At 49.3% G+C, this 24,454-nt stretch overlaps 1 protein-coding gene and 1 pseudogene across 7 annotated transcripts in view; one reads left to right on the top strand and one right to left on the bottom strand.

Annotated features, from left to right (window-relative positions):
• Window positions 1–23,904, bottom strand: part of WDR37 (WD repeat domain 37) — a 45,504-nt gene extending 21,600 nt beyond the window's left edge. For 2 of the 7 annotated variants that reach the window (XM_039870967.1, XM_039870973.1), the window contains exons 1-8: window positions 23,765–23,904; window positions 12,230–12,407; window positions 8,687–8,783; window positions 6,258–6,353; window positions 5,909–5,973; window positions 4,102–4,237; window positions 2,877–2,948; window positions 1,514–1,558 (exon numbers count right to left, since the gene is read on the bottom strand). In XM_039870967.1, coding sequence (XP_039726901.1) covers window positions 1,514–1,558; window positions 2,877–2,948; window positions 4,102–4,237; window positions 5,909–5,973; window positions 6,258–6,353; window positions 8,687–8,783; window positions 12,230–12,367 — 649 coding nt within the window. In that variant the 5' untranslated portion in view covers window positions 12,368–12,407; window positions 23,765–23,904. The other 5 variants (XM_039870970.1, XM_039870969.1, XM_039870968.1 and 2 more) reach the window with 5 other exon arrangements.
• LOC120609948 (uncharacterized) lies at window positions 13,675–13,793 on the top strand (annotated as a pseudogene).
• Window positions 23,905–24,454: the final 550 nt, after the last annotated feature.

Here is a 24,454-nt window from a genome sequence, read left to right as displayed (position 1 = left end):
TCACTCAGGCAGCTATTTCTGCGACCGTACAATGTTGCTACTGAGAACAGAGTAAACGTGCTCAATCAGGATAATTACGTATAAAAACGTTCCCCCTTCATTTGAGGGTAGAAAGCTGCGAAGAGTCAGAGAAAACTTACAAGTAGTAAGCTTCATTCTCCACCTGCCAAATCTCAGTAAACTGAACCCGAGTACACCCCGCACCCCGCAGCTATCACAGGTGTTTCGGGAAAGTGAAAGGTGCACAAGAGCACGAACCCCCGACTCGACATGGCGGCCCTCGTGACTGCCAGGCACAGAGAGCCCTGAGACCTTTCACCAGCCAAGGCTGCCAGCGAAGCCGGACCCACCGCCTCAAGGCCGCAGCAGCCGCGTGCAGACAGGGGAGCCTCTCTCGGCGTCCGTGACTGGACCGCCTGCCCTGCCACGCTCTCCCCAACCAGGGCCGTGCCCAGGCCCCCCTCGCACCTTCGCTCCAGCGCGGCCGCGTCCCCCATGCCGGCCCCTGCCGGCTCCTCTCTGAGCTGTCCCTCCAGTCCAGCCCCTCCTTCCCAACCTCTGGCTGTCGCTCGGCTCCCTCCATCCTCCCTCTTCTCCATCACACGACAAAGGGCCGATCTGACAAGCCTGAAATCCCTCACCCATTTCGCCCCCTCGCTTCCTCAGGTGGCGGCCGGCTCTGCCCTCCCCACCTCACTCCACTCACAGGTCAAGGCAGCAACGACGACTACTCTGGCCCTTACCCAGGGTCAGCAAGCTGTGCCCGCGGGCCAATGCAGGCAGCTGCCCGTCCTGGAAATAACGTTTACTACTGCAGCCACGTCCCCTCCCTGTGAGCGTCCTGCTTTCGCACTGACACAGAGCCGAGTAGTTGCGGTACATACCGCGTGGCCCCGAAGACGGAAACACTTATTTCTGGTCCTTCCCAGACAAAGCCTGCTGACCTCTGGCCCCTCCAAACACTGTCCTTCAAGGTTACTGTCACTGTCCCTAAAAACACCAAAAGGGTCTACAGCTGTTGGACATTTTACAGGAAAACGCCTCAGTACGGTAACTACATAAAACACGAACCCCAAGCTGCCGCAGCTCAGAGCCACCGAGAAAGGGACAGGGACGCAGGCTCTGCAAGGCCGTGACTCGGGACGACTATTTTCTCTTTCCTGGATTTCGGGCGCACACAGGGTCAGGGACTCGGCAGGGATGACAGGGCCTCAGGGAACTGAGTCACAGCCGGCTGCGAACCGTCACGCGCAAGCGGCAGGTACGCGGCAGCGACAGCAGGCATCGGCTCTGGGCTCCCGGACAGGCAGCTCACGTCACTCACACTCCGTCAAGAAAGGGCTACTCAGTGTGCTTCCCCTCGCTCATCTCCCACGTAATTCACAAAACGTCTGCTAATAACGGTCCGACTTTAGCCCAGGCGGGGAGAGTCCAGAGGCTACTGACAGAAGAGACCGGCACGGCTGCTCTGAGGCCACCAACACGGCTCAGGAAAGAAGAGAAAGCAACGTACCAGTGAGAGCCAACTGCTCCGACGGATGGAATTTTATAGAATTTACTGCAAAATAAAAATATTACACAAACAGGATTAAAATAAAACATCATCGATATTTATTTTAGCTACGTGTTACAAAGCTAAATGGAAAAACTGAGAAGTGACTGTTCAATGTTAGATTTTCCCATTCAGTTAGACTATGAATAAACGAGTGAGTTCAAGAGAACAGACGCAACAGACGTACCAGATTTCAGCTACCAAAGTGCTCAAGTACAGGACCCATGAAAAAAATATAGTAATCTGTGTCTTTTCGTACATAGCTAAGTCATCTGAGTTGATAATAATCTTCAGAGTAAGGGACACTGTACTGCCCGCCCAGGTGGCCCCATGCCCACGCCCTCCTCCCAGCTCTCAGAAACCCCATCTGTCCTGTCACACCCACACCTCAATGGGGACACGGGGCTGTATGCAGCACGGACGGAACGTTCACCAGACTGTGACCAGTGAGACGTAGCTGTGCCACTCGAATTCCACTTCCGAGGGAGCTGAAAATGCTAGAGGAGTCTGTGTGAGCGCTCCCACTGGACCCCAGGCCACTGGGGAAGAGCTGGGGAAACAGGAACGAAGCGTAACCGCCACCGCACTCCCCACAGCCCCCAGGCTCCAGAGTACCTGTGCTGGAGGGGGCGGGGCAGCTGGGAACAAGGGTGGAGCACACACTTGGAGGTGTGGGGGTCCGCTCACGCTGAATCCCGGGGCCCCCCTTGGAGCCACACACCTCACAGAGCGAGCATGCACGAGCGTCCTGGGCCCATGGGCAGCTACGCAGACGCTCAGGGCACGTCGTCCCCCTGACCTTGGCAGAAGACAGGCTCGCTTCCCTGACAGGTCGGCAGGTGGGCACTACTAGCTCCAGAAGCAGAAGGCAGACACCACCTCCAAGTTTGTCCACAAGAGTTCGGGGCAGGGGGAACTGCGAAGGGAGGGGCCGGGGGCTGCCTGACAGGGCGACTGGAGGTGCTGCCTTCCAGTGGAAGGGGCCGCAGGGGCACTGGAGAAGAGTGACCGAAACCAGGCCACAGCACCAGGACACACGGGGTCCGCGAGGGGGCGGCCCAGAACACGTGCGTGGCTGTTGATGGATAACGCACGCACTTCAGTTCCCAACTAGCTCCACATGCCTCTTGTGCGACACAACACAAAACGCAGACGGCTTTGGCCCGGCGTCGCTCAGGGTGCTGGGCTGTCCCTCCAGGAGCCCACACCTGACAGCATGGCGGCTGTCGGTCCATCCATCCACCCATCCGTGACAATGCCCCGCTGTCCTGAAATGGCTCAGCGCACCTCCCGACTGGCGACCCGGTGACGTCAGGGTGCTCACCTGACCCCACGTGGCCCGTGTACTTGACGAGGCACCTCCCTGTCTCGATGCTCCAGAGTAAAGCTGTGTGATCTGCAAAGTGGAACAGACAAGGACACATCGGTTTTTTTCATAAAAGAAAAAGACAAACATTCTAAAAACAATAAAAACAATAAGTAACGTTACTGCTACTATCTCTTGCAACTGATTATACTACTCTGTAATTCAATTGATCAAAGAAAACGTTTCCAAGGAGATGGGAGAAGTTGGTGACTTGCCTGAGGTCGTTTAGGGGCAAGTGGAAAACCAGGGCCCCGAGTTCCTGGCTCACTGCTACACTGACTGCGCCATGCTGGAGACTAAAATATAGAGGTCATTTACATCCTGGGGTCATCTCTTTAGTGAAATGTTCAAACTTTTCAGAACATCATGCAACATTCAAATGCAAACAGCATTCGAATCCAGTTATATGTTATTTGAGATCATAAATATTCCTTGGGACCCTCTCTAGTATGGGCGTAACAAAAACGTAAAAGGTAAGCTTTACAGAAAGCGCTGAAAAACAAATACCAGCCACCCAAATGAGATTTCAGAGACATCAGAAAAGGACCTTTCGCTCTCCTTTATTAGTTCGCACTCCCACAAAAACAATCTGGGGAGCTCATGCAGGAAGAGAATTTTAACCAGAGAAAAAACCTTTATCATTCTAACTAGTTTTACATTTTCTTTCTCCATTCAAAAAGGCAGAATCTAGTGAGCACCTTGTCACAGCTGGGAAAATCATCTTCAACGAGTAAGAAGCCTTTTAAATGTCAGCAATTTTGATCTGACAGAGTACTAAGTTATGCACATCAGGCGGCTTTCAAAATGCACCTTTTCTTTAGAGTGAGGAGGCAGGATCTCTCCAACGCCCGCAAACACAAGGTGGCAGCGGCCCCACTCCCCTAAATCCTAGGACAGCGGCCCCCTCAGAGATCACACGGCACGTCCCTCGGCCACACCAAACCAGTCGCTGCATTGAACAGCGACTCCTTAACACGGTCGGCAGCAACCACAGAGGCGGATGTGGCCCCAAGCATGGGCAGCGGAAGGCCAGCAGAGGTGTCAGAAGGAAGCCCTAAGTGAAGGCTCAGTGACTGCTCGGCCACACGTCTGCTCCTAGGGTCGCTGGGCTACGGTCATCCTAGGGTGGAGGCCGGTCATCTGCACCAGCTGTCTCACACGGCAGGGCTAGCTTTGGGCTCACCAGCAGACGCGGTCCCCAGCACCACGGGCTGTGTCCTCGCCACACTGACATCCCAGATGCCATCCCTGTGGCCAATGTACTCCTTCACAAGCTGACACACAGCCCTCGACGTGGTGGTCTTGAAGCTGGAGACAATCTAAAGTTGCGACAGGAAAAAGTTTGTGAACAATTTTATGAGCAAATGTTTTTAAGTTAGAAAAGGTAAAACAGAAAAAGATGTCTTAAAATTCATAAAGCACTGAATAGAACATTAAAGGAACACACATAAGTGCAAATGGTGGACCTCGCCCAGCAGGGTGTCACAAAGCAGGAACAAAGTCCTCACGAAGGCCTGAGCACCAGCAGGGAGGAAGGGCCTGCTCAAGTGCCACAAATCACTCTTCCACAAACCCAAATCACCAGATAAAATTGCCAAATTCTTTAAAAAAGAGCTAGCAGGACATGAAAGTCAAAAGGTATACCCCAACCCTCCACTGACCACTGTCATTACTGGGAGACGTGTGTCTGTTCTGGGTAACAGACACGCCGACCGTGTGTCATCAGGAAGGAGGACCCAGGAGACAGCCCCATAACAGGCGAGGTCTGCCCAGCACTGCATCCCAAGCACGTGCCCGCACTGCACGAGGCGGCAGCCCTGGGACAGGGACAGAGCCTGGCAGGCAGCACAGTCCAATGGGACAGGCCCGAGAACCACACAGGCCACACGACGGTGAGCCATCATCTCGTCCGACACACAGCAGACGACTCTCCCTTTGCTTATAAGAAAAGTAGAAAGCGTGTGAGAAGACACTAATTAACCACGAAGAACTCTTCTGAGTTTCGCTTTTAAAGTGTCCTTGGATGTAAGAATGGCTTTCGGTTTTTAAGTAAATCAAGATAATATAGATTAATCAGGTCAGGCTAAAGCCGTAAAAACAAGTGAAAAAGAAAACCTGGTGGCACTCTACAGCGCTTTTAAACTCTGATTTGGCAGAGCCCTGAAAATATACGTCATTCCCCTCTGGGCAGACACACGGCCATCGTGGCGGCGACGCAGCATGACCCTGGCACTCCCCACCCGCCAGACGCCGACAGAGCACGCGGGGAGGAGGCCCGCTCTCAGCAGCACTGGGAGGGCCGCGACTCGGCCGGCACACATGTGGGACTCAGCATGCCCTCAAACCCAGCGCCTCTTCCCGCTGCGAGCCCATACGTATCACAGTAAGGCCAGGAGGGAAGTGAAGGTCTTCGGCTGCAGCACCTGCCCATGGGTGGCGTCCTGTCAGCTCTCCCTCCCAGAACACACGGCAGCACTGGCCACGAGACGTCTGGCATCGGGCCATTTCTCCCAGTCTCAGAGGTCGCCTATTTTTGTTATTTTTCTTTAAAATGGGTACACACAGCGTGCACAACGCTATAAGGACCATTAGTCATATGCTTCCCGTAAATTCAAATGAACTTCTAGTATACAAAATAACTGGGCTTTAAATACTTCTAACACATTTTTTAAAGCAAGTATTATCGTGCACGTCCTTACCTCTGCCCCAATCTTATTTTTTACTACTCGTGGTAAGGGTTAACGCTACAGAATCCTTTCCTCCTCTACTTCAGAAATGATCAGAAAGGTTTGGCATTCTAAGACCTCATGCTATACACTGAGGCCTCTTAAGAAATCTATGATATTCCTTTTAAAAAGTATATCTCCCTAAATGCCAGAAGTTTATCTTTTTCCATCACACATTTCTAATTAAAGAATGTGCAGCTTCAAGGGCATCTGTGCACACCTGCGGCACCATGGGACCGGCCAGCAGCCGGGTGCCCTGCATACCTTGCTGGTGGAGGCCTTGTAGGTGGTCTTCAGTTTCTGAGAAAGCTGGCTGGTGCTGTGACTGGCTGCCGAGACAGAGAACACGGTCAGCATGGTCAGATGACTGAGGAGCCGGGACTTTGACAGCGGGAGGGACGCCAGACGCAAATGCAAGCATCTCACACAGGGAGACAGTGCCACTGGCGGGGGGCGCCAGGCCGTGCGGCCCCTGGCTCTCCCGTGTACACCCGCGCCTGAGCCATGGATTCGGTCGCGTCATGAAAGCCCGTGCATCGAGTCCGGCACCGCACCTCCAGCTCCTCCCCCCATCCCGGCTCCTCCCCGTGTAACCCGCCGGCAAGCCCCTCACCTTTGGTTTTGAGCTGGCCCTTGCTCAGCTCTGCCCCATCGACCGCTTGTCCTTCAGCAGCTAAACGCTCATTTAGAGTCTCGATTTCTCTACGCACTGGGGAGAGAAACGTTTTTTTCAAAAAGGTAAAATGTGTACTTTTTATGTTTAAACATATTCACCGCTTCCCAAACTTGCTGTTATATGTTGGCGTTGTCTAAACAAAGACATGAACAACATTCTAATAAATGAGATCGCAGTTTACAGGGTTCTCAAAAAACTTAAGCCATCTCCAGAACCAGAAACCACGACACTCCCCCTGCACGAGAAGACGTGACACACTGGGCTCTCCATGAGCACGCAGGGGCTTCGGCACACCTCGTCTCCTTTGTGCTTCAGTCTGCAGATGCAAACACATGACCCTGACCCTGTCCAAAACCCAATGTGAAAGTTACAATCTGGCTGAGAACACTGAAATCAAGCAAAAAACCATAAAACAGAAAATAAGAAAACCTAACTATTGCTGCACGGCACCACAGAGGCCAGGTGAGGATTAGGTATTAGAGAAATTTAAAATGCAAGGAAAGTTATGGAGAAGGAACAGTCGTAGCGATGCATGGGGACAGGAGAGAAGAATGAAGAGAAAGGCCACCAGCTAGAGAAGAGAACGAGCAGACACAGGGGAAGCGGACACGGCTGTGCTTTGGACGGGTGCTGTCATCCCACTGTGGCCCTACCCCGCAGGGACGAGGCAAGAGTCTGGCTGGGGGAAAGGTCTTAACCCAAGGACGCGAGCTACCGCAGTCACGCAGCTGGACCCCGCCTGGCCACAAACACAGCCAGCATTAGTGCCACATAGACACGGGCAGCGGCTCTGCTCAGGCTGCAGTGAGGCCAGGGTCTGGGTAAAAGCACAGCTGAGGTCAGTTAGGGAAGTCCGGGGGCGAAGGCTGTGAGCACATCCGTTCTGAGCAACTCCGACGCTATCTCATAGGCAGCAGGAAGCCGCTGAACCTCCAACATCCGGTCATCTGCAATCTTACAGTTTTTCTTAAACAAATTGCATGAGTTCATAAAACCCAAAGCCTTGTGTCACAGTGGGAACTCAACAATATTTCAGTCCTTCAGAGAACCCTTAAAATCAGACAAAGTACCATTTTATTCTATAAAAGTGAGAATAATTTCTTCCTCTGTTAATTTTAAGGTAAACTCATAAGGAAAATCCAATATCGAAACATTAAATTTTCTAATAATGAAGTTTAAATGATAGAGGATTATATTCTCTTCGCTACTGATTCAACCACACTGCTTAGTTCTACAGTGAAAATACTTTAATCGTGCAAATGCTGTTTATTAGTACTCAATTTTTGGAATCAACTCATAAGGCATGAAGGACCTGATTACAGTTAAAATTTTATAAACATAAACCCCGTAAAATAGCAAAGCTTTACAGTAACAGAGTGGCGGGGGTTCAGGACACGCCCACCTCCCGACACACCACAGCACCGCACGGAAGCGTGTGGCCTGAAGCCGACAGAGCGACAACCAGGAGTAGATTCAGTTTATAAAAATAATCACCAGAAGAACTAATGACAAAAAACACAGAAAACATGAGTAGGATGGGTCGACAGGCACAAGTAAGAGTAGATATCTTTTCTGTTTATACAACTTGAGTCTTTAACCAAATGAACACATTGCTTCAAAAAGGAAATTAAAAAAAATAGCAATCTGCCAGCTAATTAAACCTTTTCACCTTTAATAAGTCAAACAAGTAATACATACAGTTGTAATACAGTTGAAAAAATTCTCAAAATATGGTATATTTTAAAGAGAAATGTGAATTAATGTTTTTCAATTTACGGTAGAGTTTGCCTAGGAAAAGTTACAGGATGCATTTATTTTTTATAAAATCATAATTCAGATCAGCAGGTGTGGTCAGTAGAACACTACTGCTCCAAAGATAACCCATGAACGTGACCTCGTGGCAAAGGGAGCCTGCAGGTGTGACTACAGTGAAGAACAGTGCACAGGGAGACCCTTGCATGACCCAGGTGGCCCACCCCTCCCCCACATCCTTAAGAGGCGGTCGGAGATGCAGCAGGAGGACCCCATCGCACGGACACTTTGCAGGACAAAGGAGAAGGGCTTCGAGCCAAGGCTCTGGCCTGGGAAGTCCCGCAGGAAGATGGAGACCCCTATCCTCGCTGCGGGGCAGTGGGGTCTGCCGCGACCCAGACAAGCTGGGGAAGAGCCCCTCAGCCTCCAGGAGGAGTGCAGCTCCGCCCACACCCAGTTTTGGTCTACAGAGCTGCCAGGTAACCGGGTTTTTCTTAGCCACTAAGCTGATTGTAGCTGAAAAGAAACTGGATGCAGTGGTGAATGTCTACCTACAAATTTGACTCTCAAAGATTTCTAAGTTCTAAAAGTGTATTAAGACAGGAGATACTTACATTCTAAGTTTTCAATATAAAGGTTTTCAAATTCTCTTTCTATTTGACCAAACAGTTCCAGAAGTGTACTGCGAACTGAGGAAGGCAGTTTAGAATCCTGTAAGAAAAGGAAGGTTTTGTTTAAGAAGAATGAATGAGAAAGTCTACTACCAAGCACCAACACTGTTTCCAAACTGAGTTATCTTTAACATGAAGCTCATTTTATATCTTTACATTTTATTTCTTATACATAAAATGCTGAAAGAACTTAAACTTACAAATGTCTGTAGATGAAACTAAAATCAAACTATACAAATGGTTACCCAGGGTAGCACGAGATTCAAGAACAAGCATTTCTTAAAAATAACTAAATTTTTCTTCTTACAAGGGAGAAAATAAGCCTACCTTTTCAAAAAGTTCCAAATTTGTAGTTCTCATAAACAAAATTATATTAAGTAACCTTTAAGTTCTATCATACGGTATCAAATCAATTTTACTAAGTTACATACTAATAGGTTTGCCTTACAGAGTCCTCATGTCCATTGCGCTTTGAGCAAAATAAACTAAATATTGGTAATTCCACTTAACACCTAAAAGATGGTCGTGAAGCAGAATGAAAACCCGGCCTGTGAGAGCAAACGTGTGTCGGGTAAATGCGAACAGCAGGCAAATGCAGGCCCCAGGGCCGCCCGCGCAGCTCCAGGCCCTGCTCGAGCCTCACGGGGAGTCAGTGGGAAGACGCAGCGCCTCAGCTGGACTTTAGGGCTCACACGAGTGGGCAGCGTCCTACGCACCAACTGTGATCGCAAGCATTTGCTTTCCAGATGCTGCTGATAACGGAGACTGATACAGTCTACACTCCAACGTCCCGAAGACATGGCCTAGACAGTATTTTCTGTGTGACCACTCCCAGCACTTGAGTATTTTCAAACAAACTGTTATCAAAGGCTTCTAAAACAATGTTTCAATACCTAACTGCTGTCAGGGTAATTTTCTAAGTGACTTTTCAAATTTATATGCAGCACAAACTTCTTGATGTTTAATGAGTCTCAAATAAAAAGAGATACAATGTTTAGTAAATCCTTCTCGGTAACATCTTAGATTGTAGACAAAACCATCTCTAGTGATATAAGCATTTTAGCTGTGTGGTCTGAAGTAACCACCTAAGTAAATTTTACGAGCTACTTAAAAACGTACGTGAAGCCGCTGGTTTACACACTGAAACTGGCAGAAGGGGTTAGTGCAGCCTCTCTCAACATCCCTCTCAAATGCCAATAAAAAACAGGAAAAAAAATAAAACCTTAAAATAACAGAGAGAAGGAAACTAAACCGTCACGCTCCTGCTGATAGCCCTTCCCGACAGCCCTCCCGGGGTCACTCGCCTTCCCAGACCCTGAACGGAGGCCTAAAATTCTGGTGTCACCTCAGGAAGCTCAGCAGAAAAGCTGCGACCAGCAGAGCTTTCGGGAGGATCTGCACTTGCGCAGGGGGCCAAGCGCCTGGCGGCAGGACAGGGGCTGTGCGCACGCGGCCCCAGCAGCCCCGGGCTTCGCCCTGCCCCAACTCCTTCCACGATGAGCCTAAGGGGCAGCTGTCCTCCCACGGGACCCGCCCCCAACAGCTGCGGGGCAGCACTGTCACTTGGTCCAGCACTCAGCTCACATCCACCGGTGACCGCGTCCCTGCCCTCTCAGAGCCCTGGACACCCACCATGCCCGCTGCCTGCACCCCACACCATCGCTACGCCCTGCCACTGCGGAAGCACGCGGAGCGCCGTGCAGCAGCCCTGCCGGACACCAGTGTCCAAGGCAGGTGCGCGCCGCCCGGGAGCGCGGGCGACACCGGGCGGGGCTGCACGGCCCCAGGGTTCTGAGCGACCTTCACAAGGGTTGCCCTGATGCAGCGGCCTCTGTGCTACATCACAATGGAGGCTGGGCACCCGGAAGGCCCGGGAAGGCTGGGCACCCGGAAGGCGCACCCACGCGGGGTTCATACTGCAGGACGCCAGCCAAGGCTGGGCAGCTTTCACGGCTGGACTGCATGGAAACCCAAAAACGCCTCTTGGACTGTTCACCCACACTGTCCACCACGCAGCCAGGGGCCACGCGTGCCTGTTTAATCGTAACTAACTTTTTAAATCTCAGTCCCACGAGCTCCATGGGGCTTGTGGCTCCCGTATGTGATGGTGCAGATGGAGAACATTCCAGCATCGCGGAGGTTCCACCGCACGCTCCCGGTTCAAACGCTCACTTTGCTAAGTGTGACGGGCTGATCTGTGGGCCTCACACTCACATGTGGACGTCCTGGCACCCAGCACCCTGGAATGGGACAGTGCGGGAGCCTCAGTGACTAAGGCAGACGGGGTCGGCGGGGTGTCCCTATGGGAAGAGATGAAGATACAGACACGCAGCGGGACGACCGTTCCAGGACCCCGGGGCGGAGGTGGCCGTCTGTACCCCAAGGACAGCGGCCTCTGGAGGAGCCAGCCTGCCCACACCTGACCTCCCACTTTCTGCCTTCAGGACGGGGGGAGTGTAAAGATCTGTGGTTGGAGTCCCCCCAGTCTGGGGTGCTCTGTTACGGCCACTGAGCTCACTCACACACTAAGTATGTCAAAGCCATTTTGGGGGCTCCTTAAAGTCTATGCTTTTATTTCCAATACTAAGTTAAAACATCCTTTTTTTTAGACAGCAGAACCAGCTGTTCATTTCCTTATCCATTCAAAACATACTAACAGGGTTCCAATGAACCCTCACTGTGTGCCAGCAACTGCGCTAGGATCCGCGCACACTGCCCCCAGGAGCTACGACCTGGAGGGCGGGGCCCCGCACGGCTCTGCCAAGGCCGACGCCCTACCCGCCCACTGCTCCGAGTTCGACCCCTCCGAGTTTGGCCATACTGTCCTGGAGCCTCGGGGCTAATGAATCAGCTCCAGTCATGAAGGAATGGTCATACATCTGGATGCACTTACATTTCTATACGTACTGATACAAACGTACATCAGATATGTCTGTAATTTCTTTTATTATAACATCCTTTTATTTAGGCTTCATACTATTCTTTAAAAATGCTAACGCATTTTCATCATAATGAAGGAAGTAGAAAAACTTATCTTTATCAATAAAATTAGCTCGACTACTCAAAGGAAACATCAAATTACCGGAAAGGCCTACTGTGATACACAGCAGATGACACACTCACTACAGCAGACACTGGGTGAAGTCCAGAAAAGTGACTGAGAGATCTGACTGCAGAAACTCTCCAGGGAACAGGTGACCATGAAAGGCCACCCCGATTTTCCTTCTTAAGACGATGGGGCAACCAAGCTGCACAGCTGCTCTGCCCACACCAAGTGGGAGAACTGTCCCAGTCCCAGCCACACGTTTACCAGCCAGTGCTGTAAACGCCTCGACCTGGGAACTGAACCCTGCCGCTGTGCAGGCTGCTGCGCTTGACAGCTTCATGGGGGGAGCTCTGTTTTCCTACCCACACTCTCTCTACTCTGGAGACCTGTGCATTCCAGCCACTTCCGGAAGGTCACAAACGCACGCAGCGCCAACTTACCTGTCCTTCTAGCATCTCTCGTGGCAGGCCCGGCCTCTCCTGCTCCGAGCTGTTAGTTCTGCGTATGGAAAGGCTGTGAGATTTGCGTTTCTGTTTGGCTTGGCGAGCAGCTGAACAACTCCCGCTTTCTGTGGGCATTACTTCTCCAAGGTGATATCCTGGTCACTCCTGCAATAAGCTAGACAAAAGCAGGGACAACAAGCACTTCATTTCTGATTATAGCAAACTGAAATGAAGGAAAAACAGCAGACAAGACAATGACTACTTTTCATTCCTAACTTCCTTCCTCTGGTTAGCATTTACTATGTAATTTAGAATGTGACAAGTTTTAAGGCAGAAACCACAGCCTTTGTTAAAGAGGTAATTTTTTATCAAATTTCACTAACATGTTTTAAAAATCAAATCGCAAAGAGCGTGAAATACAAAACAACTCTCCCTTAACCCACTTTTCCCAGGTGAACCACCTAACTGCAGGTCCCAGACCGTGCATTCTAGAGAAATGCGATGCAAGCCACACACATCGATTTTCTAGTAGTCCCATTAAAAAGGTAAAAACAGGTGAAATTACTCTTCATCATTTATTTAACACAATATGTCTAAAATAACACTTCCGTCAATGCAAAACATACTCATGGGACGTCTCGGTGCGGACGCTTCCATCCAGCGTCGGCGTGTGTTTCGTGTTCACAGAGCATCTCAACCGGAAGCGGCCGCACCCAAGGGCCCGCGTGTGGTCAGGGCTGCCACGGGACAGCAGACCCGCACTGACTCGCTCTGGACATTCCCTACGCACTTCCTGCTGTTATCCATTCCTCCCGCCAACATGATCACATCACTGTTAACATCATCTTAAGTAACACACGCGACACTGTCCTCCAACGGCAGTCTCACGTCTTAGACAGTTTTTGCTCTGATGCCTCTTCCCAATAAATCTGTTAGTTCACAGCTTAATATATTTAGCTCCCTTCTTTGACCAGACAGTATCTTTTCACCCTCTCCATCCCCCGCCCACTCCATAGGAATGGCCGCAAGTGTCCCACTTGTTCTTGAGCTCTCCCCGACAGCCACCCATCTCCAACTTGTGTTGTCACGAGAATGCTGCGTGAACGCGGGCACAGAGCGAGTGCCCTTCTGAGACTGTGAGCCTGATGCCGAGCCCCACCGACCGCTGCCCGGGCAGCTCCTCCTCCCACGCTAGGGACGCACCGACGCGTTTAACCACTCACCTACTGCAAGAGTCTGGTTCTTTCCAGATTTTTACCATTAAAAGCAAAGCTCCTACGAACAATAATACATAGTTTTTGTATAAATATGTTTCTTTCTTTTGGATGAACGCCCAAGGGTGCCTTTGTTGGGGCACAGGGTAAATGCATGTGTAGTTTTAAAAACCCTTTATTGAGATATAATTCAAATAAATGGATTCATACAACGTATGGCCTGGTCTAATCTATGGCCATGCCGCCCTGAATATGCCGGATCTCGTCTGACCTCAAAAGCTAAGCAGGGTCGGGTCTGGTTAGCACTTGGATGGGAGACCACCTAGGAAGACCAGGTGCTGTAGGTGTTAAAAATTTTTTTAAAAAATAAAAATATATGGCCTGTTCTTCTGTGACCGGCTTTTTCCACTCAGCATGTTTTCAAGGCTCATCCAGGTCGCAGCATGTATCGGCAACATACTCCTTTTCATTGCCACACACACCCTATTTCTCCATTGGTCAGCTGACGGAACTGTCGTTTCCATTTTCGGTTATCACGCGTGACGCCACTCTGAACATTAGTGTGCAAGCTTTTGTGTGCCTTTGTTTTCGTTTCTTGCGTACATACCTAGGAATGGAATTGCTGGGTCATAAAGTAACTACGTTTAACTGCAGTGAGTTTAAGAAACCGAATTATTTTCCAAAGTGGCTCTCATGTTCCCATCGGCAACACGTGAGATTCTGTCCTTCACACCCTCACCAGCATTGGGCATCACCACTATTTTTAATTTCGGCTGTCCTGATAGGTGTGCGATAGCCTGTCTTAATGGTCTTAATTTGCACTGCCCAGGTGGCTAGTGAAAGTGAACATCTTTTCATGGGCTCATCTGCCATCCTTATATCTTCTTCACTAAAATGCCTCTTTGTGTCTCCCGACCCCTTTGCTAATAGGATTGAGGTTTTTACTGTTGAGATTTGAGGTTTCTTTCTACGTTCTTCATGAGTTATGTCAGATAGGTGGATTATAAATAGCTGCTCTCAGTCTACCACTTGTCTTTTCACCCTAACATGGTTTTTCACAAAGTAAATCTTTAATTTTGATGAAATCCGATTGATCGCTTTTCTTCTATGAATCATACTTCTAATTAGGCAAGTCTAAGAAATTTTCATCAATCTTAAATCCTAAAAATTTTCTCTTATATTTTCTTCTTAAATTTTTCTTTTAAAAATATTATTATTTTATTAAATCTATTGGGGTGACACTGGTTAACTCTGGGTAGTGAACACACACTACAATACCCTTAAAATTTTCCTTTTGTAGGTTACATTTACATTTCAGCTATTTTGGGTCGATATTTACAAGGTGTGAAGTTTAGATCAAGGTTTTGGGTTTTGTTTTTTGCTGATGCTATCCAATTACTCCAGCACCCTATGCTGAAGACTATCTATTCTATGCTGAATTGAGAAAGTTTGGCATCTTGGTCAAAAACCGACTGGCTATCCTTACGTGGGATTATTTCTCGGCCCTCTATTCTGCATCCATCCCTCTGCCGATAACACGTGGTCTTGAAATCGGTTAGCGATCCCAGAGCTGCTCAGCTATTCCAGTTCCTTTGCCTTACAAATTTAGAACCACTTCCACAGCTACAAAAACCTCGATGGGATTTGGATGGGGGCTGTGTTCAATCCGTTCACATTGGAGAGAACTGGGATCTCTATTATGATACACCTACCAGTCCACGAATACCGTAAATCTGTTTATTTACATTAAAGTCTTTGATGACTTTCCTCAGTTTTGTAGTTTTCCCTATAAAAGTCCTACATGTTTTCTCAAATTTATCCTGGCTTGTATTTTTATTTTTTGAGCCATTTTAAACATATATTTCCACTTCTACATGTTAATTGCTAATAAAAAAAAAAAAAGCTTGTGCATCAAGCTTGTATCCTACAGCCTTGCTGAACTCATTAGTTCTAGATTTTTTGTGGGTTCTATGGCATTTTCTATGTAGGCTATCATGTCATCTAAAAACAGGACAGTTTTATTTCCTCCTTTCTGATCCGTATGCCTTTAGTACTTCCTTTTCTTCTTACTGATCTGGCTAGAAATTCCAGTACTATGTTCAATTAGAATGGTGACAACAAATGTCGTTGCTTTGTTCTGACCTCAAGGTAAAAATACTGTCTTTCGCCATTAAGTATGGTGGCAGCTGTAGGTTTCTGCAAACATTGTTTATCAAGTGGAGAAAATTCCCCTCTACTGCTCATTTTCTGAGTGGTTCAGGAATGACTGTTGAACTGTGTCTTATTTTTGTCTGTATCCCTTAATATGATTGTGTGGCTTTTCCTTTTAGCCCGCTAACAGGTCAATTACACTGATATCATGTAATATATAATATATAACATATGACTACATATATGTAATCGCATCAGTTGATCTACTGAATAAAACACACCTGATCGCGGTGCATAATTCATTCCGCTTGTTCTCTCATTCTGTTTCCGTTTCTTTTTTTCTACCTTCTTCTGGGTTACCTGAACGTTTCTTAGGATTTCATTTTGATTTATCTATAATATAGTTCAAGTATCTCTCTTATGTACGACTTTTTTAGGAGCTGCTCTAGGTGTTAATTATATTTTCACAACCTATCAGTCTACTGATTATCAGCATTTTACCAGCTCGTGGTGAAATGCAAAAACCTCACCCTTCTCTATGTCCCTCTGCCCTCCCCCACTTCTCACGAAATCATCTTAATGCTTCCTCCACGTGCATAGGGAACCTCATATCATGCACAGAAGGGACGTCTACTGAATGTCCAGTGTTTGCTCTTTCCACTGTTAGCTCTAACTTCCTGGAGCTCCCGCATCCCTTACATCATTTCCTGTCTCGAGAACTTCCTCTATTGTTTCAGGGTAGGCCTGCTGGAGACATAGCATGTGAAGGATGTTTTCCCTTGACACAGAATTCTGAGTGGACAGTTTTCCTTCAGCATTTAAAAAATGTGCCACTTCCCTCCGCCCTCCGTGGTTTCTGACGAGAAATCCGCTGTCATTCAAATTGCTCTTCTACTGAAGGTAAAGTGACGTTTCCCTCGCATTTTCTGTCTTTAGTCTTCAGAAGTCTGACTGTGATGTGTCTTAGCACAGATTTCTTTCAGGTTACCCTGTGTGGCTTTCACTAAGCTTCTTGAATTTATAGGTTTATACCTTGCCAAACTGAGCAAATTTTCAGCCAGTAGTTCCTCAAACACATTTTCAGGCCTACTTTCATCTCTTTTCTTTCTTCTCTTTTCTGGGATTCCAGTGACAAGAATGACAGGTCTTTTGTGAAAGTCTCCCAGGTCCCTGAGGTTGTTTATTTTTTTCCAGTCTATTTCTGTTGTTCAGACTGGGCAACTTCCGCAGTTCCATCTTCAAGTTCACTGACGCTTTCCTCTGTCCTCTCCACTCTGCTGTCCGCAACCCACTGGGATTTTTATTCCATTTACTGTATTTTTCAGCTCGGAAACTTCCATTTGTGTCTTTATATCCTGTATTTCCACCGAGATTTTCTATTTTCAATTTAAGTATTAGTAATTACTCATATTTTTAAACTGATGGTTGCTTTACAACCTTTGTCAAACATTTATTCAACGTCTGCGTCACCTCTGACTTGCGGTCAGCTGTCTTCTCATTCGCAGGTTCAGATTTTCCTAGTCCTTCACGTGATGCGATTTTCAGCTGAAGCCTCGATACTGGCGGTATTATGTTATCAGACTTGGAATCTGACTTAAGTGCTCTGTTCAGTTCACCTCTGCTGACGCTGTCCCCGCAGGCAAAGGGTGGTGCTACCTCGTTCCTACCAGGAGGGCGAGGAAGGTGGGGGTGGAGTCAGGGCTCCCCACTCCGCCTCCGCTGACCCAGAAGGCGTAAGAGTGCAGCCTCTCCCGTGTCCTACTCACATCGCCCTGGTTGGACCTGGGGTTCCACGTGATGGCACCGTACGTGGCTCCGTTACCACCAGGTGGTGGTGAAATGCCTGATTCTCTACTCGGTCTCCTCTGAAGCCACCAACGCAAGAAGAGGGATGGGTGGACCCTGCTACCACGCAGCAGAGATGAGACTCCCAGCCCCCGCCCGGCCTTCTCTAACACCACCGGCAGCGAGTCACCTCCATATAGCTTGTCATGGGGAGAAGTCTAGAGTCCCCAACAGGCCTTCGACAACAAAGATGAGGTGGGGGCCTCAGTGTCTTCTGAGAGTGTTCTGTCTGGTGGGCTGTCACTTTCTTCAACTTCCAGCCAGAAAGCAGGTTTTTCTTGGGCCTTTTGGTCCAAGCCCTTTGGTGGTGTTGGGTTGCTGGCTTCTCCAGGCCCGGTCTGAAAGGCAAAAAGAAGACCCAGGGAACTCAGCCCTCTGCCATGTCTCGGCTCCCAATATCCCCAGTCAGTCCACTCTCTTCTCAGCACCTTCCAGTTCCACATTTGTTTTGCACACAGTGTCCAGTGTTCCTGGCCGTACTTAGGGGAAGGAAGAGGAAAAGTACACCTGCTCCATCTTTCCATCAGTACAAAGCCAGAGATCACCTTGTGCGCCTCAAACTGGATGTGTGCCTTGTTTGAAAACGGAAATAAGGAAGTCTTGCTTTACAGCACACTGACGAACTTCCGGGTTGGTGAACACGTGAGGATTCAGAAGAGGGTGTGCTCGGAGAGCATGGGTGCTCCACGCCCCAGCCCCATGCCTGGCCGTTCCTCAGTTACATCTTTCTACAATAAACCGGTGACAACTACACACACACACACACACACACACACACACACACACACACACGTACTCTAAAAACATTCGTATTGGTCAATTAATTCTGTATGTTTAGGTTTAAAATTTGAAATCCATTAATTTATTAAAATTGGCATTTTTCTGTAGCATTACATAGGCTTAGTTCAACTATCAAACCTAAAGACAGAATACTTCACACAGGAATAAGATAATAAAATTTTTAATTCTCTAAAATTCTTTTTTCTTTTAATCTTCGATTTCTATTACTTTTTTGGCCATTCTATTTGTCAAAGCCTGTAACGAGGCTAATCCAGAGTCAAGTGGAGGGATGGGTGGAGAATAAGAAAGAATTTGTGGCAATCTTTAATCCATCACACCTTACTTCACTTGCTAATATTCTGGCTATTCACTGAATACATTCTGCTTCCCTAAAAGCTATCAGTGAATGGAACTATACAGTTTTGTCACTTCCAATACTTAGTGGAAGAAATGTACATAAATAAGCCAGTTAAGTTAAAAGGCCCAGTCCAATGATATCCATAGAAGAGCAGTGGTTAAGAACACGATTTATAGTCACACAACCTTAAAAGTCAGCCTTCCCCGCTCTTCAAAGGATTGGCTCTTCTCCATCGTAAGCCTGGGCGTAAATGCTACCTCCTCGAAAAGGCTGGTCCCCTGACCACTGCCAGTCATAGCCTCTCATGTTGTACCTGGATCCCACTGTGCTTCCCTCACTCCACGAATGTTTCCCCAGCACCCCGTCGACACGGTGAGGAGTGGGACGTGGTGGTGGGGGTTCACTGCCGTAGTTGTAGGGCCCACCCACCATGCTTCCTGACATGAGTACACCCTCTAATAGATGAATGTGCAAGTGAATGAATAGACGCACCTGTGACTGTAGCTGTGGCACCTTGGTCAAGTCGCCTTCCTAAAGCTTAGCTGTGTCATCTTCAAAGCACTTATTTCATCAAGGCATTCATCAACTAGCTGTCAAGGTCGTGGATGGGCAAGGTACTGGGACTATAGTAGTGAGTAAAGCACACTTGGTCCCTACCTTCAGGTTGCTTAGAGTTGGGTTTTAAGACAGATATTAAACACGTAATCTCCTGACTTATTACAGAAATTGTAAATTACAATGAATACTATGAGATATACACAGATTATGAAGAAACTAGATATTAGCTAGAGTTAGGAAGGTCATTGTGAGAAACTGGGAATTAAATTGAGACTGAAGAATCGCAGAGTTAACCACGTAGAAAATAGGGGGAGGGGGTCCCTGTTCCTCCGCTAAGAGCAGGATGTGCAGATGCAACACAAAATAAAACTGACGGTCCCTAAATTACATATAAACACTCTTTACTGAAAAATAACAAAACAAATCTTTTAATAAAATTTAGTTCTGAAAAATCTGAGCTACAGAAATTAAGAGATGGTCGAAATAAAGGCATAAACCAAAACTCACAATGGCAGAATCTGTAACTGGTAGAATTTTATATAGAAAACAAAGGTTATATTGATATGGATTTGACAAATTTGAATACAACAAATTTATCCCGTTAAACAATTCACATGAACCCACTAAAAAGTATTTCACTCGCTTTTAATGAAAACATTTAGAAACTACTTAACTATGTCATATATAAAAATTGGCCTAGAAATCAAACTGACTTAATGAAATCTTCTCCAGAAATTATATCCTTCACGAAAACATAGAAAGGTAGCTATAATGCTCTTTCCCAGTGATTACACGTGTGAATCACTTCATGAAGCATCTCAGTTGCCAAAATTGTCAATGAGATTTACCATACTTAACTTGCAGTTTATAGGGTATGTTTCATAAAGAAATAAAACCATCAAAAACCTGTGAAAGCTATCCTGATAGGGCTTCGGAGAAGAAAGGGGACTCTACCTTCAGACATTCAAATCAAGCAAATAGGACAGTAAAGGACTTCTCTGTCCTCTCGAGAACTTCACTAGCAGAAGCATCTGCTGAGTGTCAACTGGGACGTCAACGCGCTCCCGCCCCCCCTCCGCAGAGTCCACAAGCCGGTCACACCAGTGCAAGGCCCGCGACAGCCACCTCCCTTTCACCTCACCCCACGGCTGCTTCTCTCTTCACGTCACGCCTCTGGCTTTTCCAGCCACTGTGTCTGCAGTAGGGGATCGGAAGTCGTCTTCGCAACTGATTTCAAAAACCCTCACCTTCTGCCGTCTCCCGGGCCTTTGAGCCCTCGCGTGAAGCGCGTGGTGTGCTGGGCTCTGCTGCCTTTATCACTTCACAACGGTCCCTACACTGGCGATCTCTGCCCAGCGATCGACTTCCGACCAAACACCCCGTGCAAACTATTACGTCTTCAAATCTGGAAAAGGTTTTGTTCCCCTCAAAACCTGGCATCAGATGGAGGTGTTTCATACTGACTGACCGAACCTTGTTGGAGCTTCCTAAACTCTGAAGTCCAGTCTCAGAGATGGGTTCATAAGGCCTAGGCTGTTGCCGAGTTACTAACGCTAAAAGAGTAACTGGCTAATTCAAGTTCGGCCTCAGCTACAGTTCACCATTCTTCCGAAACTACAATCTGCAGGCTCCTTCAGTTCTACCCTCTTTTAAATGTTCTTTTCTCTTTTTCTGCCGCTTCATTTGTCAGAATTGTTTCCCCCACAACTTGTTAAAACTATATTCTTGTAAAAAGAAAAATATTTGTATTCTTGTCTCTCCACTCCCATCCGCCACCTTCTCCCAGCAGGTGGCACTGGTCCCAGCACCACTTCCTACCTTTCACACCAGATGATGCCTGGCCCGGGAACTGAAGTATCTATTCCCGCCACCAGACCGCAGGTCAGTGTCAGCATAAATCCTATTTAAACATTAGATAACGAGTTTAGGGGTTTTTCACGTGGACATCCTGGGAAGAAGGGCAAGGGAGCTGCAGGTGTCCGTAAAGGACAATTTAAATAATGCGGCATAGGACCCGAGCTAGGGGAGAAGCAGTCAGAGAGGACTGAGGGAGAGGCCCGAGGCGGAAGAACGACATAGCGCGGCCGGCACGAGGGGCCTCAAATGAGTCGGTGAAAACAGTCTCTGATGCTCACAACACCCCTCTGAGACATTTCCGAATATTTAACAGGCTACACTTTAGTAAATCGATCTTAGACCTGTAAGGACAAAGAAAACTTCTTCACTCTAAAAATCAGCCACTTTAACCACTCACTATGTACTGTTTCACCTGCATAAACACTAAAACAGAAGCCTGAAATTCTGAAAGATGATTACTTTCCTTCAAAACAGTCATACTAACCCGATACTACACAGGACACGTCACCTCGTTAAACAAGTTTATGCAAGTAAAATGTCCTACTCGATTTTTAAAAACGTTAGTTTTCAATAAAGTGTAGTCCTCTCCACAAATCCAACCTCCCCAACCTATCATTCAAATAGATGGATTTCATACAAATTCATCTGCACAAGTCGCTGGCCCGGGTACACACTGCCACATGAGACAAAACATTACTCGGGATTTTTAAACATTTTTCTTCTAGCAAGAAAAAAACTTGCTTAAGTAGTCAATTTCATCCGTTTTAATCATATGCAAAACAACAGTTAAAGGATATAATTTGCATGTGGCATTTAAAAATAGATAAGTTGACTGAATTTCCACAAGAAGCTCAGCGAACAGTTAGGTGAGTCCCTGTGGGGGGTGCGGAGAGGGAACGCTAAGCTCAACAGCTGAGCAGCATCAACCCAGAGGCGGCCTGAGAAATCTGCCATCAGTCTTAACCTGCTTAAAATGAAGGCACGGAACACCTGCTCATGGATTCTGTGAATGACCCTGAACGGGGGGGGGGGGGGGAGGCAGGGACATTATCAAAGAAAAACCACCACCAAGATTTTTTAAAGATCTCAATAGCTAATGAGCTCAAAATTTCAGATGAGATTTAGTAAACAGAAAATTTTGTTCTTAAAAAACCCAGAGCGGCAGCTCAGAGCTCTTAGCACCACCTGGGGGTGGGGGCCTTAAGGCGTTAGCTCAAGGCAGGGGCAAGGTGAGCGGGCAGCGTGACGCCGCCGCGAAGAAGCGCTGAAAGAGGGAGAGCGAAGCCGAAGGAAGCCTGCTCACCGAAGATGCCCTGGGCCCAGGGCGTCGCGAGAATGAGGGCACTTACGACACGACCTCCGTAACAAAACGAGCCTAGGAGTGGAGACTGAGCAAGTCCCCTGCCCAAGGTCGCAGCGCTGTCACCCTCTGTCCCTTGGGCAGTACTGACGGAAACAAGCAGCAACGGTCACTGCGTTACCCCACCTCAGCCAGACACTTCACAAGGGGTTGGCGGACCAGCCTGGACCCGGAGGCGCCCCAGACACCGAAGGCGGGTGCAGGGGGTGCCCAGGAAGAGGCGAAGGGAAAAGACCTGCGGTACGCGACTACCTGGAAGGTTGATTCGTACGCCGGTAGGTCATTTCGGGGACACTCGGAAAATCAAACCTACAGACCGACACACCGGACATAAGGAGCGCCGCCCGTTTAAACCTAAAGTCGGAAATTCCAAACCCGCAGCGTCTCTACGCCCCGCAGCTTCCCGGGCCCAGCCGAAGGACGCGGTGGGGGAGCCGGCTCCGCAGGCCTCCGCGCACCGCGCGCGCGGCGGGGGCGCGGTCTTCCGCGGACGCGCGCCCTAAACGACGCCCGCGGCGCCGGGATGCCGGGCACTGCTGCGGAGCTCACGACCCCGCCCCGCCCATCAGCCGCGGCGGGGGTGGGGAGCGGGTCTGAGGGCGCGGGGTCGGGTGCGCGGCGTGCAGTCAAAGCCGCGAGAACTCGAGGCTCGGGAAGGCGCGGGGCGGCCAGGCCTCCACAAGGACGCCCCCACCTCGGGGCGAGGCCGCTGCCGCCCACACCGCCACGGCCCGTCCCGGAAGGAACAGGGCGGCCCGGCACTCACCGGTCACGCCGCCGCCGAGCCCACTGCCCGGTGCCAGCTGGGCCGTGTGCTGCCGCCGGCCGCTTCCCAGTCACGCAGGGCTCGGGACGCAGCTCAGGCGCAGGCCAGTGACTCTCAGCCCTGAAACGGCCCCACCACCCGGCAGCCTGACGACTCGTACTTCCGGCGTCGCCGGAAGTCCCGGTCTCACCCCGCGCTCAGACCGCCGGAAATCCCACCTAGGACTCCGGAAGTCCCGCCCACGGCAGCCTCATTTCCCGGCCGACAGAAGTTCCGCAAGGCCCGGCGCCCGCGCCGCCGGAAGTTCCGCCTCGCCTCGCGCCGCCGGAAGTGCCCCTGGGCCTCGTGCACCGCCCACGCCGCCGGAAGTCGCATGTGGGCCGTGCCCTTCATCGGAAATCCGGCCTCGGACTCCGCCCCTGCCGTAACTCGCTCCTCCTTCGCCCCTCACCGGAAGTCTCGCCCTGCCGCCGCTCTGGCTCGGCCTGGGCCAGCAAGGCATCCTGAAGCCGGTGGCGGCACAGGTGGAGACGCGGGCGTGCTCTTCCACCCCAGTGACCGGGGGGGCCCCTCGCCCCCGCGTCGACCCTTGTCAGAAGACGCCCGGCGTGGCCCGGGAGGCCCTGGGCTATGGCGTACTCACCGCGGCGAGGGGCCCCGGGCGCCCCCGGCCCGCACGCTCACGTTCATGATGTCGCAGGGCCTTGGACTCGTGCCTAGAGCCGCTCTCACGTCCTGGCCTCGGGCAGACGTTGGGAGTGAGGCCGGGAGCAAAGCTGCCTGCAGCTCGGAGCCCGGCCGAGATACAGCTATTAATATTTCAGCTTATCTGCAGAAGGTGACTCAGCCAGTGTCCCTTCTGAAGTATCTCTTCACCATTGGCTAATAAGAAAAACGAAGTCAGCTGCTCACTGCGAAAGGTGGGACTGAGTGGCTTTCTTGCTTTGATCTGGGCTGGCACAGCTGCATGATAGACAAGTCCAGCTCCTACGGCGTGTACAGCTCACCCGCAGTGAAGCAGAAACCCGAAAGCCTTCTCCCATTTGGGTCACCTTTCATGCTCCTTCTCTTAAGCAAAGCTCAGCATTCAAATTCCAGAAGCAGCTATGTTGTCGCACAAGAAACAAATTTAACGTGTTTGGGAATGCAGATACCAAAAAGTATGTAGCATGAAACTTGAAGTTATTTCGGCATCAAGTGTAATAAAAGCTTATCACCTGAAACAATTCTGTAAGGTAAACTAAGGCTTTCACCCGTGGAGGTTGTGGCAGACATTCAGAGCAGTTGTCTTTGGCACCAAATGTGCACAGAGCAGTCTGCTAGACAGGGGGCT

This window comes from Pteropus medius, unplaced genomic scaffold (genome assembly GCF_902729225.1).
Source record: "Pteropus medius unplaced genomic scaffold, Ma_sr-lr_union100, whole genome shotgun sequence".
NCBI classification, from domain to species: Eukaryota; Metazoa; Chordata; class Mammalia; order Chiroptera; family Pteropodidae; genus Pteropus; species Pteropus medius.
Note: the sequence above shows the minus strand (reverse complement) of the source record. Positions and strands in the feature narration are given on the sequence as shown.